The sequence below is a fragment of the Zalophus californianus genome, chromosome 16, assembly GCF_009762305.2.
Source record: "Zalophus californianus isolate mZalCal1 chromosome 16, mZalCal1.pri.v2, whole genome shotgun sequence".
NCBI lineage: Eukaryota > Metazoa > Chordata > Mammalia > Carnivora > Otariidae > Zalophus > Zalophus californianus.
Window position 1 is genome coordinate 41955907 of NC_045610.1, and position 15339 is coordinate 41971245.

Below are 15339 nucleotides of genomic sequence, written 5' to 3' on the forward strand. Positions count from 1 at the left end.
CCTCTGCTTGTGCTTTGTCTCTCAAATAAATAAAACCTTAAAATAAACAAACAAATAAATAAGAACCTCTATGGAAGCACCCAGCTAGTGCTGTAGCAGTAAGTATGTGATGCCCCTTACAGGTGCATGAGACCATCTCCACGAAAGAGACTGGAATGCAGTAGGGTGGGTGGGGTTTTTGTCAACATGGCAGAGTGGGGCTTTACCTTTCTGTCTCGGGATTCTCTTGCTCGCTTCGGACCCTGGTGGTTTCTTCCATTCACAACATCTCCTCTGACTTCAAAATCATGCTGGAAGAAACCCAAGGCAAACCATAGGGATCAGAGAAAGAGAAGCCTCCTTCAATGGAAGTAGAGTAGATACATCCTATTAAGGAATTCAGTACTGCCGGGCAGAATTTTAACAACCCCACCCCTGCCTGAAAAAAATCATTCTTTTTGGTGGACTGAATGAAATGACCAGCATCTCAGCTGCTGAAATCAATTCACTAAAGCAAATCTTTGTGGGCAGAAATGAACAATTGGCTTTTCACCTCATCGGGCCTTAACGTATTTTAATTTTCAACATCTGCCTCTTCTCAAAACATTCACTTAGCATTGAGATTAAACTGCTAATACTGCACTGTTATAAAGGAAACTGGAGAATTCCTGATCTCTTAAATCAATTGTGTATTACCATCTAAAGAAATTAGGGCTTCTCCCAGGGCAAAAATGAACTATTGGGATTTCATCAAGATAAAAAGCTTTTGCACAGCAAAAGAAACAGTCCACAAAACCAAAAGACAACCGACAGAATGGGAGAAAATATTTGCAAATGACATCAGATAAAGGGCTAGTATCCAAAATCTCTAAAGAACTTATCAAACTCAACACCCAAAGAACAAAGAATCCAATCAAGAAATGGGCAGAAGACATGAACAGACATTTCTCCAAAGAAGACATCCAAATGGCCAACAGGCACATGAAAAAGTGCTCAACATCGCTCGGCATCAGGGAAATCCAAATCAAAATCTCAATGAGATACCACCTCACACCCGTCAGAATGGCTAAAATTAACAAGTCAGGGAACGACAGATGTTGGCGGGGATGTGGAGAAAGGGGAACCCTCCTACACTGTTGGTGGGAATGCAAGCTGGTGCAACCCCTCTGGAAAACAGTATGGAGGTTCCTCAAACAGTTGAAATTAGAGCTACCGTTCGATCCAGCAATTGCACTACTGGGTATTTACCACAAAGATACAAATGTAGGGACCCGAAGGGGTACGTGTACCCCAATGTTTATAGCAGCAATGTCCACCATAGCCAAACTGTGGAAAGAGCCAAGATGCCCATCGACAGACGAATGGATAAAGAAGATGTGGTATATATACACAATGGAATATTATGCAGCCATCAAAAGGAATGAGATCTTGCCATTTGCAACGACGTGGATGGAACTGGAGGGTGTTATGCTGAGTGAAATAAGTCAATCAGAGAAAGACATGTATCACATGACCTCACTGATATGAGGAATTCTTAATCTCAGGAAAGAAACTGAGTGTTACTGGAGTGGTTGGGGGTGGGAGGGATGGGGTGGCTGGGTGATAGACATTGGGGAGGGTATGTGCTACGGTGAGCGCTGTGAATTGTGCAAGACTGTTGAATCACAGTTCTGTACTTCTGAAACAAATAACGCAACATATTTTAAGAAAAAAGGAAAAGAAGAAGATAACAGGAGAGGAAGAAAAGGGGAGTATGTCAGAGGGGGAGACGAACCATGAGAGATGATGGACTCTGAAAAACAAACTGAGGGTTCTAGAGGGGGGGGGTAGGGGGATGGGTTAGCCTGGTGATGGGTATTGAGGAGGGCACGTTCTGCATGGAGCACTGGGTGTTATGAACAAACAATGAATCATGGAACACTGCACCAAAAACTAATGATGTAATATATGGTGATTAACATAACAATAAAAAAATTAAAAAAAAAAGAAATTAGGGCTTCTCAGATTTCCATTGAGAGATTTACAATTGAGACCAAAATGGTAAAATATACATTTAACACATTAAAGAAAGTTAGAGCTTTTTCAAAATTACTGGTTCTGACTGGTGAAGGATGAGGAAATAAAGAATAATGGGATTGCGGAGATTAGAGCTTTTGGGAGAATTTTGGGGAAGAACGCTTAGAAACAATTCTGACCAAAATGTAGGGAGGACAGCGTCATGAATGTCACCACAGGCTGTTATTAGAGGAAAGAACACTTAACATTTTGTAGCCACTTGAGTGAGAAAAGTCTAGTGCTAAAAATGTCATGTTTGAAGCTGACCCTCAAATTCCTTGTTCTGATTATACCCCCGTGCCGACTTAAGCTCTCTACCTGAAAGTCTAGTATAAATCCCCAAATTCACACATCTAAAACAGAGCTCTTGATTCTGCTCCTGCCTCCCGTTCTGCCCCATCCCAGGATGCTCCTCCTCTTCTTCCTTACCTGATTTACTATTACTAACATCCACTATCGTTCAGGCCAAAAACCTAAGCCTTACCCCTCAATGCCTCCCTTTACCCCATCCTCCAAATTTAACCCTTTAGCAGGTCCTATCTCCAAACATAACTCTAACCAATTTCTTCTTACCATCTCCATGCCACCAATTACCCTAGAAATAAGATTCAAATTCCTTACCATGACTTCCACCAAATCCTACCTGATCTAGCCCTTGTCTGTGACCTTTTCCAACCCCTGGTCCAACCTCTGCTCCCTACATGTAATTCACCAATTACTACTCTACAGCTATGCTGGCCTATTTTTCTTTAATAAACCAAACTCATTCCTACCTCAAGACATTTATGCTTGCTGTTCTTCTGCCTGTTAACATTTGTTCCCTACATTTTTCTAGACCAATTCTTGGTCTTTTAGGTCTCAGCTCAAGGTTTTCAGAAAGCCTTTCCTGGTGTCCTTAGGTAGTCAATCTCTGTCCCCAGTCAGTTGCTAGTCTGTTCTGTGTATTTCTCTTCCACAGTTAAGTATGTAATGTATTTATTTATTTTTAATTATCTGGCTACTATCATTTTTTTTTAGTTTTTTTTTTAAAGATTTTATTTATTTATTTGACAGAGAGAGAGAGAGAGAGAGAGAGACACAGCAAGAGAGGGAACACAAGCAGGGGGAGTGGGAGAGGGAGAAGCAGGCTCCTGGCTGAGCAGGGAGCCCAATGAGGGGCTCGATTCCAGGACCCTGGGATCATGACCTGAGCCGAAGGCAGACGCTTAACGACCGAGCCACCCAGGCACCCCTAAGTTTTTATTCCATAGTATTTATTGGTTTTGTTTGTTTGGTTGGTTTTTTTAAGTAGGCTCTATGCCCAGTGTGGAGCTCAACACAGGGCTCGAACTCATGACCCTGAGATCAAGACCTGAGTTGAGATCAAGACTCAGATTTTTGTTAAGATTTTATTTATTTATTTGACAGAGAGAGACACAGCAAGAGAGGGAACACAAGCAGGGGGAAGAGAAGAGGGGGAAGCAGGCTTCCCCGAGGAGCCAGGAGCCTGATGCGGGGCTCGATTCCAGGAGCCTGGGATCATGACCTGAGCCGAAGGCAGATGCTTAACGACTAAGCCACCCAGGTGCCCCAAGACTCAGATGTTTAACTAACCGAGCCACCTGGGTGCCTCTATTTATTGGTATTTTGAATGCATCTTTATTTACTATATATCTCCCCTCAGTGGAACATGGATCCCAGCGGAGCAGGGACCCATCACTCTTATTTGCAGCAGTATTCCTGCTGCCCAGGACATAGTAGGCTCCCAATCATATCAGGTCACAGAATCAAAGTTAAAACCAACAAAAACATCATTTGATTAACTATGAATATGCTGAATAGTACATAGTAGTTTAAAACTGCTTTTGCTAATTTTATTTTGCCTGATCTGTTGTCACTGGCAGCTTAGATGGCTCTGTTCTAAAATTATTCTTCCTCCTACACTGTCTTATTTACCTCACTGTTCTCAGGATCATAAAAGTAACATCTCTTTGAAGGCATCTGAGTTTTAAGCAGATATATTTGCATATTAATACGAAGGGTTTTTCTTCAAAGACAGTGGACAACCAGTTTTCTACAAAGGTCTATACATGTGAGATCAGGTGGGCCTGTTTCTTAGGCTTATGAATCTTTTCTTTCTGCTTTATAAATTCCTTTTCCTTCCTCTGAGGAGATTGTTTCTACTGAAACTTGAACTGAGAACACAGAATTTCCTGGGTTGCTCTGCAATTCTTGATGATCCACATCACCAGGGAATGTCTTTGGAAAGGACTACAAACAAGGAAGCAGACAAGTATTCAGTGCTTTTGTGACTCAATGGCACCAAGTCTTTTTGATCCGTTTGTAACATCAAGTACCTACCTCATCTAGCATCTTTCTTTCTTTAATAGACTGGGTCACCCCTAAAGAGATGACAGAAAAGACAGGTCACACGAAGGCAGAAGAATGTGCTCTTTTCATGGAGGTGGATGGTGAAGCGATTCATGCAACAGCGCAGAGGGCAGAACACTGAGTAGAGGTCCTCCCTCTATAAAGCCACAGCTCCCTAACAGATCTTCTTCTGGAGACACGGCAGTGGCTTAAATTAAACATTATAAAAGTGCCTGCTGCACATGGATTTCTGCCTGGTATTAAATAAATCCTTAGTTATATGCTAACTTTGCTAGGAGCAGATTAGGTCCTATTAGTTATAAAATGAAATCCATTTTCCCCAACATCACCAGCTTATCCGAGCAGAGATATGCATTCAAGATAAAGCTAGTTTAGTGTTACCATTAAAGACCTTTTGGTAATTCAGATTCAGCATCAGCAAAAACCTTAGGTGTTAAAAAAGTTAGGTGTTAAAATGCAATTCTGAGGTGTTAAAGGGAGGAGGGGAGATATACTGTACTTACAGAAATAGCTAACTACCCATTTTCCTCCTGCAATACCCAGAAAATATTTCAGTGTCCGTTCACACACAAATTCAGCATCTGCAGGATGAAAAACATCCAAAGGATTAGAAGGGGAAAACAAAAATCAGGAAGTTCTGCTGTAAGAAGCTAAAGTGCCCCTAGCTCCTTATGCCACTCGAGATCAATCTGGATTGATGATTCCAACAGCCCTGGTGATAGACTCAGAGGCTGGAAGCATCCCTAATTATAACCAGCAGGTGTGCATCTTTGGAAGTCTGGAAGAGGCTGATACGAGGTTAAGACCACAGGAAAGGTCTGCTCTGTCTTCTAGGTGCTCAAGATGTCTGTCACAGTGTTCAAGAAATTCCCCATGTATACTGATACATGTGGATGGGGAAGGTCTATTTCACTGGATGGCAAAATGTGAAAGGACACGAATATGTGAAATCCTGAATCTGAAATGTCCATGTAAGCGACAAAGTTTCACCCCCAGAACGTCTCCCTGGGGAGTCCTAACCCCTTAATTCCTAATTCCCCTGAGAGGGCCAGGAAAATAGACTATTTTCACAGCTTTTCTCTTTTCTATGTATTTCAGAAAGCAATTGCTGAAGAATCAGTTCTGTTTCTTCGTAGTGTTTCAAAGGCCCCCTTTGAAGAACTAAGCAAAATGAGGAAAGAACACTTAGTTTTAAACAGGAGAAATTAACTAAATCCTAAACACAGTAGGCCATCTGCCAGTGGAACAATAGCCATTTTCTCTCCCAGAATTCTTCACAAATTAAAAAATGTTTTTCCTGGGGCGCCTAGGTGGCTCAGTCGGTTAAGCGGCTGCCTTCAGCTCAGGTCATGATCCCAGGGTCCTAGGATCAAGCCCCACAACGGGTTCCTTGCTCTGCGGGAAGCCTGCTTCTCCCTCTCCCTCTGCCTGCCGCTCCCCGTGCTTGTGCTCTCTATCTCTCTCTGTGTGTCAAATAAGTAAATAATCTTTAAAAAAAAAAAAGGGTTTCCTTCTTCAATTTTTAAACTGTTGTAAAAGTTGATTAGTAATAGGCTTTAAACTCAGAATTCTATTTTGGTTCATTTTTAGTTTAAAAGTAGCAAATGTTGTATTCCCTTTGTTTAAAGACCGAACTACTTTATTATATTTTTTTAAAGATTTTATTTATTTGACAGAGAGAGACACAGTGAGAGAGGGAACACAAGCAGGGGGAGTGGGAGAGGGAGAAGCAGGCTTTCCGCGGAGCAGGGAGCCCGATGCGGGGCTCGATCCCCCGACCCTGGGATAACTGACCTGAGCCGAAGGCAGACGCTTAACGACTGAGCCACCCAGGCGCCCCAAGACCGAACTACTTTAAATTTAATTTGCATTTTAAAGTTTTTACCTTTCAGCAGCTCTGATCCAAAACTATAGCTTAAGATATATTAAATTTTAATGACATTCATCTCTAAAATAGTACTTAGTTCAAAGTACCTTGTCCTGGCACCTGATTCCTGTAAGCATTATCCTCTGACCCTGTGGTACAGCCTTTGCACCTTAGAAACCTAAGATCTTTGAGGTTCTAAGGCACTGTGTCCCTGCCATGGAGCCTGGACCCTTATGTTCAAGCGCCAACAGCTATATGACAGAAACATCCTGGAGAGGGCCACCATATTTCCAAAGTCACTTCTCTTCAGAAGGTTTCAAGACTTGAGCTACAGTCTGTATCTTCTGGGTGCTGCATGCACCACTCTGCTTTCTGGAAGGCAACAAGTGAGTCCATCTCCTCTTCCAGAAAGCAGCTCTCTGAATATTGGAAGACAGCTGGCTTGTTGCCTTCAGTCTTTCCATTCTTTCCCCTGTTCTTCAAATAATACTGCTTTTTATTCCTTTCCCCCATCCTCATCATCTACCTCTGGAGAAACACTCTAGGTGGTCAGTGACCAGCTTAAAAAGAAAGCATAGTGCTCAAAGCAGAGCACATTATCTTTCAGGCAGTCCCTCCCACAGAAGAGGCAGTGCAGGGGTCCGAATCTACACTTCACTTGCTCTGGACACGAGGCTTATGTTCATAAGGCCCAATTTCAAATGGGCTTTTTCAGCAGCGCTGAAATGTTTACTTAGGTTTAGCTAAAAGCCTCTGAAGTCTCCGTTATCACACGAGCCAAAGTGAAGATTGAAAAAGAGGAAGGTGTAGGACAAGTGAATTTTCCCCTTCTCTTTTTCCTGGTTCATACGCTAGGCTACCTCAGAGCTGAGAGTGGACTTGCTTCTTGAAAAACTGTTAAGCACACTCAATCCGGGTGTGTGAGTGGAGCTAGGACATGGAGTGGACACGGAGCGAGCATTTCCAAATGCCCGGAGTTTGAGTGCGAACTTGCTTCATTCCTCTCTTTGCCCCACGTGTTCTTCCAGGACTTGGGCTCTGCCTTATCAGAGAGCCCCTCACACAGGGTGGTTGAGGCAGGGTGGATGAGAAGTGGCTCACCATTCTGGCTCACTACTCTCCAAATCTTAACCCAAACCAAAGGGGGTCAGGACAGAGCAAAACTATTATTTTTCTTTCATAAATAACTGATTGATTGATGGAAGACTGTCATCCATGCTTTTGCTTAACAATTCTCCCATTTTTTCATGTAGTTTTATGCAGCAGATGCAACATGCTCTGTAAGGCTCTTGGTATACCTGTTTTCATGATGATATGAGTAGTCTCTTCAGAAATTTGATTAGTTAAAGTGATGTGGTGTTTTCTGGCAAACTTGTGCACAAGCATCTGAAATCAAATCAAATATTACATTATAATCAATTACCTCTAGTACACAGCTTAGACTGTTACCCTAGCTTTGACTCTCCATTTTCCTCACAAAAGGTACATCCCTTTTATTCGAACATGCCTGAAGTCCCAAAATAAATAGTAATTTAATAAAAATTATGTAGAAATCAAAGGAAAACATTCTAAAATAGTCTGTGCTCACAGACATGGAATTACAATACAGGATTCAAAATAATAATTTTTCCCTTTAATAGCAGGTATCATTTGATTCCCTAAGACAGTTGCTTTGCAGAGTGATACTCTACTACAATTTAGGTTTCTCAGCCTACACTTTATGAGTCAAGAGGTAACCAGCCTATTCAGAAAGTTATGCCACAGATATGTGGCTGAAAAACAAGGTTCAACCCTCTGATAGTTACAAAACATTCAAGTCAAGACGCTTCTAAAGGTCAGTGCAAAAGCTATCAATTCCTCTTAAGGATAAGGATTGGAGGAGACTCAGATGCTTCCCAAAAGAAAGCTCCAGCCTTCTAGCTATTATCTATCAACCAAATAAAAATCAATAAATAGTAAAAGGGATTAACCAGTTCCATAACGGACAGCTGACATAATCAGTAGCTACTGTTTGGTAAACAACTTTGCTTCCCAAAGGCCATCATGTACTAGTCATGGCCACCCATGCCAATATTTCTGTGCTACGCAATACTGCAATGGAGAGCAGGCATCTTTCTTTCAAGCTGCCTTGCTTCCTACTGCCACAGGGCACTGCAAAAGGGAGGCTAGAGAAGCTAATGACATCCTCCCCCTTTTGCCACTGCCCTCTGCCAGGTTCATTAGCAATTCTGAACTGATTAATTGCTGAAATCCCAGCCTTGAAACAGTGTTCAGTTAGGAGAGCAACTGCTGAAAAGATCATCTTAATACAGGCTTTGGAATTAATCATGTGTACTACAGTCAGCAGCTTTCATAATAAATTTACCACACTTCAGCAAGTCTGAATGGAGCTGAAAAGTTTTCTCCTTGGCTTGCCTAAAGACAACACGTACCCAAGTCACTTACAGTCTAATCTGCAGCTCCGAGCTGTCCATGGCAAGAAAAGATTAGATCATTTTAGCCTCTCTGAAAAGCTGAACTCACAAAACAAAGGAAAGGGGAATGCTAATTTTCAATGAATAAATGGGAATTCTAGATGTATAGGCAAATGATCAAGAGCAATATAAGCAGACAAAGGTATGAATTTTCAGAACAAACAGCTGATCTAGGCGCATGGTTGTAAGACGGGAATTCTAGCATTATTGATGAAAATTTATTTACTGTATCTACTAGGGCAGACACAGGTTATTCTGCTCTTTTAGTAGTGGGATACATTTGGCCCCCGAGCCACTACCTATAGAGAGGACAAGAAATGATTCTAGGAAGGATATATTAAGAAAGATATTTAAGAGGGGCGCCTGGGTGGCTCAGATGGTTGAGCATCTGCCTTCGGCTCGGGTCATGATCCCAGGGTCTTGGGATCGAGTCCTGCATCGGGCTCCCTGCTAGGCGGGGAGCCTGCTTCTCTCTCTGCCTCTGCCTCTCTCTCTCTGACTCTTATGAATAAACAAATAAAACATTAAAAAAAAAAAAAAAGAAAGATATTTAAGAATGACCGGGTCAGGGCACCTGGGTGGCTCAGTTGGTTAAGCAACTGCCTTCGGCTCAGGTCATGATCCTGGAGTCCCAGGATCGAGTCCCACATCGGGCTCCCTGCTCAGCAGGGAGTCTGCTTCTCCCTCTGACCCTCTTCCCTCTCGTGCTAGCTCTCATTCTTTTTTTTTTTTTTTAAAGATTTTATTTATTTATTTGACAGAGAGACACAGCGAGAGAGGGAACAGAAGCAGGGGGAGTGGGAGAGGGAGAAGCAGGCTTCCCGCGGAGCAGGGAGCCCGACGCGGGGCTCGATCCCAGGACCCTGGAATCATGACCTGAGCTGAAGGCAGACGCTTAACGACTGAGCCACCCAGGCGCCCAATAAATAAAATCTTTAAAAAAAAAAGAATGACCGGGTCATCTCTCAGAGTGCAATAAATGGCACCCACTATTGCAACCATCTGATAAGCTGGTGTGTTATCTTATGATTTTAAAGAAATATTCATTCAGCTACTTTATTATGAAAGGATACCAATGGTGATTAATTACCAGGGAGGTCAATTTCCTATGATGTCTGAAATCTACCCTCAGCCCAAGCAGAAACAAAATTTTTAGTAGTCTTAATATTTTAATGGATATTTTTCTCTATAATGTGAAACAATTCCTATTTCTGATACCAGGGGCCCAAGGACATGTCAAATCCTAACAGGGAAGGGGTGCTGTAGGGCAGAAATGAAAGAGCGGGGGGCGCCTGGGGGGCTCAGTCGTTAAGCATTTGCCTTTGGCTCAGGTCATGATCCCGGGGTCCTGGGATCGAGCCCGGCATCGGGCTCCCGGCTTGGCGGGAAGCCTCCTTCTCCCTCTCCCACCCCCCCCCACTTGTGTTCCCTCTCTCACTGTGTCTCTCTCTGTCAAATAAATAAATAAAATCTTAAAAAAAAAAAAAAAAAAAGAACTGAAAGAGCAGGTTAATGAATAACTGTATTACAAGCCAGGATAAAGACAAACACTGGAGAAATGCCACTATCTGTCCGTTTGCTTGGAAGTTGGATTTAGTTAATTATGCTCGTAAGTTCACTCAGATATAACCAGGGTGTTTCCTCTGGGGATTAAAACTATACTTGTTTTTTTTAGATAAAAAAAATTAAAATTAAAAAGCTCTATATTCTACCCAAAACTATAACCTTTCTGCTAATACTTAATAATTATTTTCTTAATTAAATATATACAAAATAGTCCGTGCTACAGCTTTATCTAGGTCCCAATCTTCAGAGATTAGCAATGGAAATAAGATTACATAGAATCGATCTTGGTTCCTAGATTTCTCCCTATAGTTATTCGTTGCCAGTACCTATTTCAAACTATTTGCAATATGTTAAGAAGTCTCTGTTGTTATGGAGATACATAAATACACTCACAAATTCTTTTGGTGTTAAGCCTGATGCCACCATAGATATTCTTCTGTTGACTCTTTTTATTGAAGATATAACTTCTGGCTTCACCGTGCCCACACTGTCTTCCCTCGTATTATACCCAGCAGTACTAGCAATATGGAAAGTAGCTGTACTCTTGGCTGATTCTTCAGCTTGAAAGTGGGGTAACTTCAATGCAGAGGTTGAAGTTGGCATGCTGCTAATATGAGCTGGCTCTGGGGCTCTGTCTGTAGAGGGATTGGACTCAGGGTCATCAGAGAAGAGGCTGATTCCAGACTCGAGGTAAGGGGTTCCCTCTGAAAGGCACAGGGGAAGAAGTTTAACCCACATGATGATGAATCTTGAATTACAAATAGTCTTCATGATTCTGTATTTTAAAAATAAAAAGTTTAAGTCAACTGACTAAAAAAATAGAGCAGCATTTTATTGCTAATGACAGGAATACAAGTAACTTTAAATATTCTTTTCAAATTTTTTATTACCTATATACTCTCCAAGTTTTTATCAATGACTATAAAGAACATGGTACTTTTGTAAGGAAGAACAATTTTGAAAAATTAGACAAATACTTGATTGTTCTTTATCCATTATATCATTGTCTTTCTGACTTAATAAATCATCAGATATCATTGCCAAATTAAAAATAGAAGACCATTCCTGAAACACTTCAGAAAATGTCACTCCATCAGGAAGTAAGCATAAAGAGAACATGTGAGATTCCTAAAATGACCTTAATGAACACGGCCAAATACAACATTTAGGTGCCAAAGAGCACCTTTTATGATAATGTGTTTTTGAGGACTAATTTAAAACTTTCTTTACTGATTAAAACTTTGATTTATAAGCCATAAAACACACCATTCATTTAAAGTGATTTATAAGGCATAAAATAGTCATTTATATTCATTAATTCATAAAATGAGAGCTTACTTTGGAGATTTGACTCATTTTTCAATAAAGGACAGACTGAAAACTTTATTCTAGGGCCCTAGAATTCTTTATTTTTTACTTTATTTTATTATTTTTTTTAAGTAATCTCTATGCCCAGTGAGGGGCTCAAACTCACGATCCCAAGATCAAGAGTTGTATCCTCTACTGACTAAGCCAGCCAGGCACCCCTAGGACCCTAGAATTTTTTTTTTTAAAGATTTTATTTATTTATTCATGAAAGACAGAGAGAGAGAGAGAGAGGCAGAGGGAGAAGCAGGCTCCCAAGGAGCAGGGAGCCCGACGCGGGACTCGATCCCAGGACCCTGGGATCATGACCCGAGCCGAAGGCAGACGCTTAACCATCTGAGCCACCCAGGCGCCCTAGGACCCTAGAATTCTTACTTAACAGTTGAAATAAAATACTTAGAGCACACAAGACTCTCCCATCCTCAAAACTGTTAGAGTTAAACCAATAAAGACAGATTAAGAGCTGCAAAAATTTTCATGTCAATTTGGATTAATATTCAAGCTATTTTTCTAAAATGGGTTTAAGTATAAGAAAAGCATTCATTATAGATAGATTAGACATGCTAGACATCTGAAAAGTTGGTTAACCAAAATAACCTTAGGTCAGATTCAAAGTAAAACAGACATTGTTTTCTCCATTAGAACAGATGAAACAGTACCCAGATCTGGTCTTGGCAAATCAGACTGCTCCATGAAATTTTGCGCCTCTGACTTGGTCAGTTGTTGCTCCTCCACACTGACAACCTTAATGAGCTCCTCTTGAGAAGGGCAGTTTGTGTTCTGAAGAATCCTTGGGTTGCTGTGCACATACCACTTAGTATCTAACAACTGGGACTGAGAAGCGGAAGACCTAGAAGGATGAAGGGAGAAACATACCAACACAGTTTGTGAAAGGACTCATCATACTTCCCAGGCAGCGGACGCACAAGTGGAACAGTTCACTGTCAGGGAGATGGGGAATGACTAGCGAAAAAAGAACCCGAGTGACTGCCCAGAAGTCTGGATTCATGAAGCCTGCCAATGTGTCAGGGCTGACATAACAGCTCCCCTTACGGCCTGGGCTGAGGCAGGATATCTCTCAGCTGTTTAAAAGCGTGTCAGCAAATTTCACCAAATTCTCCACTGCCACTCACTCAATCAAATTCTATACGCTATTCCACTTGAGTCCAAATGGATGTATTAGAATCAGATCTCTCATGAATATAGAAAGCTGATTAATTTTGACATTTTTACACTCATTCTTTCTACCCAATTTTAGCAGAATTCACAGAATCATCCCTATCTCCTGTCTTTTCAATGTCCAAAGCCATTCTCAAAACAAAAGCCAGCTGTAAAGTACTGCGCGCCCAGTGATTCTGTCCTCCACTCTTTCAGCTGCTTAGGGCTTTGCAGAATAAGATACTTAGCAACAGATTTAAAGGATACTTAAGAGATATGAGGAATTCATCCTCAAATGCATTATTAAGAGTTTCCTTTAAATAACAATGGTTATTAAAAAATCAAATAAAATTATTATAATATACAGTCTATTATAATGGATTATATAAGATATTGTAACATAATAATGTTAATAACTAAAATAAATAATTGTCTATTAAATTATTGGGTGTTTACTACAAGTCAGGCAATAAAAGTAGGCCCTGTGCATTAAAGATGAGCAAAACCCAAATCGCCGCTCTCAGTCTAGTAGAGAGAGGATATTCAATCAATGTGTAGGTACTTTTTCTTTTCTTTCCATATATATATAAAATATATATTCAATATATATGAAATACATATTTTATGTAGGCTCCACCCCAGCACGGAGCCCAATGTGGGGCCTGAACTCACAACCCTGAGATCAAGACCTGGGCTGAGATCAAGAATTGGACCCTTAACTGTCTAAGCCACCCAGGCGCTCCAATGTGTAGGTTCTTTAATAGATGTCTCTGTAGGGTACACTGGGGAGGAGGAGGAGGTACAGGAATATTTAGTGTAAATATTAAATGGATGGTTAGCTCAATTGATTAAAACATGGCAATGAGGTCATTCCCTCTAAACATGGGCTAGCGCCTGTGGAGGCCAGATCTTTGCATTCTCTGTCACAGCCACAATGTCAGTCTCCCAGCCTCAAAAATATATCCTTAGTTCAAGAGGCTTGAAAGATATTATGATTAGATTATCGACAACTTGTCACTATTTTCAGGAAGACAAAAAATAAAAGTATACTTACACACAGTAGGAACTCAATAAATATGAATTCTTTTTCCTTCCTAGAGTGGTAAGATGCAGGACTCTGATGGCTCTGAGGTTCTGTCCTGCACTATCAAATAGGAAGAACAGTCCCTACTTGTTCTTTTACCCTCACAGCATTGTAAAGATCCAATGAGGAAGCAGATAAAGTACTTTTGAAAATATGAAGTGCTACACAGTCTTATCTCAATAATGATTTGCATAGACATCCCTGAAAGATATTCTGAATTCTCCTGGGGTACATCAATAGTTAAACTTTTTCTAGAGAGGCCAAAAGTTCAATCAGGGCCAAGGGCTGCTGGTCTACCTCAGCTCCCAGGCTTGTTTAGGTTTCAGTTCTGTATTTTATCCTGCCCTTCAAAAGGGACAAATCTACTGTGCATTTCTGGCCTCGTAGCTCATGCCCTGTATAGATCCAGAAAACCTATGTGCAATTAAACAAAAGAAGTGTCCTGGGGCAATGAGAGGTTAGAAATGGTTTTTTACAAAAAACCAGAAAAAGGATGGTGAAAAAAATTTAATAATAAGAGTTCAATATAAGTAAAGATGTTACTTAGATACTACAACTTGACACTTATTACTTCTTACCTTCTCGTTCCTGGTTCTTTATTTTTATTGGTGGAACTATCCAGAGATACTTGAAATTTGTCAGCAGAAAGGCTTTCGGGATTCTGGCTTATAGGATAGTCACTACTTTTCTCTGAAGTTAATACTGCTTTAAATGGAATGAGAAAACAAAGAAATCTACTTTACTGCTTTGTCCTGATGGTGGTAATTCAGATGAGGATATCGATTTTTTTCAAAAGCAGCAACCTGTGACAATCAAATTAGTTTTTAAACAAGTATATCAGACAGAATTTTGTAAACGTAAGTGATGCAGCACCAGATGAAACTAAATAACTCAAAAATAGTAGGGACAATGAAAGGAAACACTTTAGGACGGAGTAAATGAAGATACCTGGCTGAGACGAGGCTGGAAAAAAACATACATTTTTTGGCCCTGAATGATAAGGAAACAAGAATAGGAAATGAATTTTTAATCTCTGCAGCAAAATAAATTATCCTGAAATTCCCTTAGATAACAGGGAAGAGAAAGTACTGGAAAGCACAAAACACATTCTCTACTGCCTCCACACCAAAGACTGTAGAGGATGAGGGCTTGAGCTTTTTGCACGTGTAGGGAACCAGGGGAGAGGTTGGATGAGAAAGAAAACAAAGGTAACATTTTGCTTCCCTTTTTCAATGACTGAGAAGAAAAGCAAACCAAAAAAACCAACACACACAAAATCCAAGGCGCTGACTGATAAGGAACTTTGAAGTAATCTATGGAACTGCTGATGAAATGGCACAGGAAAAGGAAAACACAACAGACCCAAGGCAAAGTTCTGGCACCTTAGTGCGTCCTTTTTATTTATTAATTCCTCCAAATGT

General features: G+C 40.8%; 1 protein-coding gene across 12 annotated transcripts in view; it reads right to left on the reverse strand.

The window, feature by feature from the left end:
* BRCA1 (BRCA1 DNA repair associated) overlaps positions 1 to 15339 on the reverse strand; it is a 67316-nt gene that overhangs the window by 9866 nt on the left and 42111 nt on the right. For 8 of the 12 annotated variants that reach the window (XM_027624565.2, XM_027624568.2, XM_027624563.2 and 5 more), the window contains 7 exons: positions 14497 to 14623; positions 12336 to 12526; positions 10705 to 11015; positions 7570 to 7657; positions 4908 to 4985; positions 4375 to 4415; positions 207 to 290 (listed from right to left, as the gene is read on the reverse strand). In XM_027624565.2, coding sequence (XP_027480366.1) covers positions 207 to 290; positions 4375 to 4415; positions 4908 to 4985; positions 7570 to 7657; positions 10705 to 11015; positions 12336 to 12526; positions 14497 to 14623 — 920 coding nt within the window. The remainder of the gene's footprint in view (positions 1 to 206; positions 291 to 4374; positions 4416 to 4907; positions 4986 to 7569; positions 7658 to 10704; positions 11016 to 12335; positions 12527 to 14496; positions 14624 to 15339) is intronic. The other 4 variants (XM_027624569.2, XM_027624567.2, XM_027624572.2 and 1 more) reach the window with 2 other exon arrangements.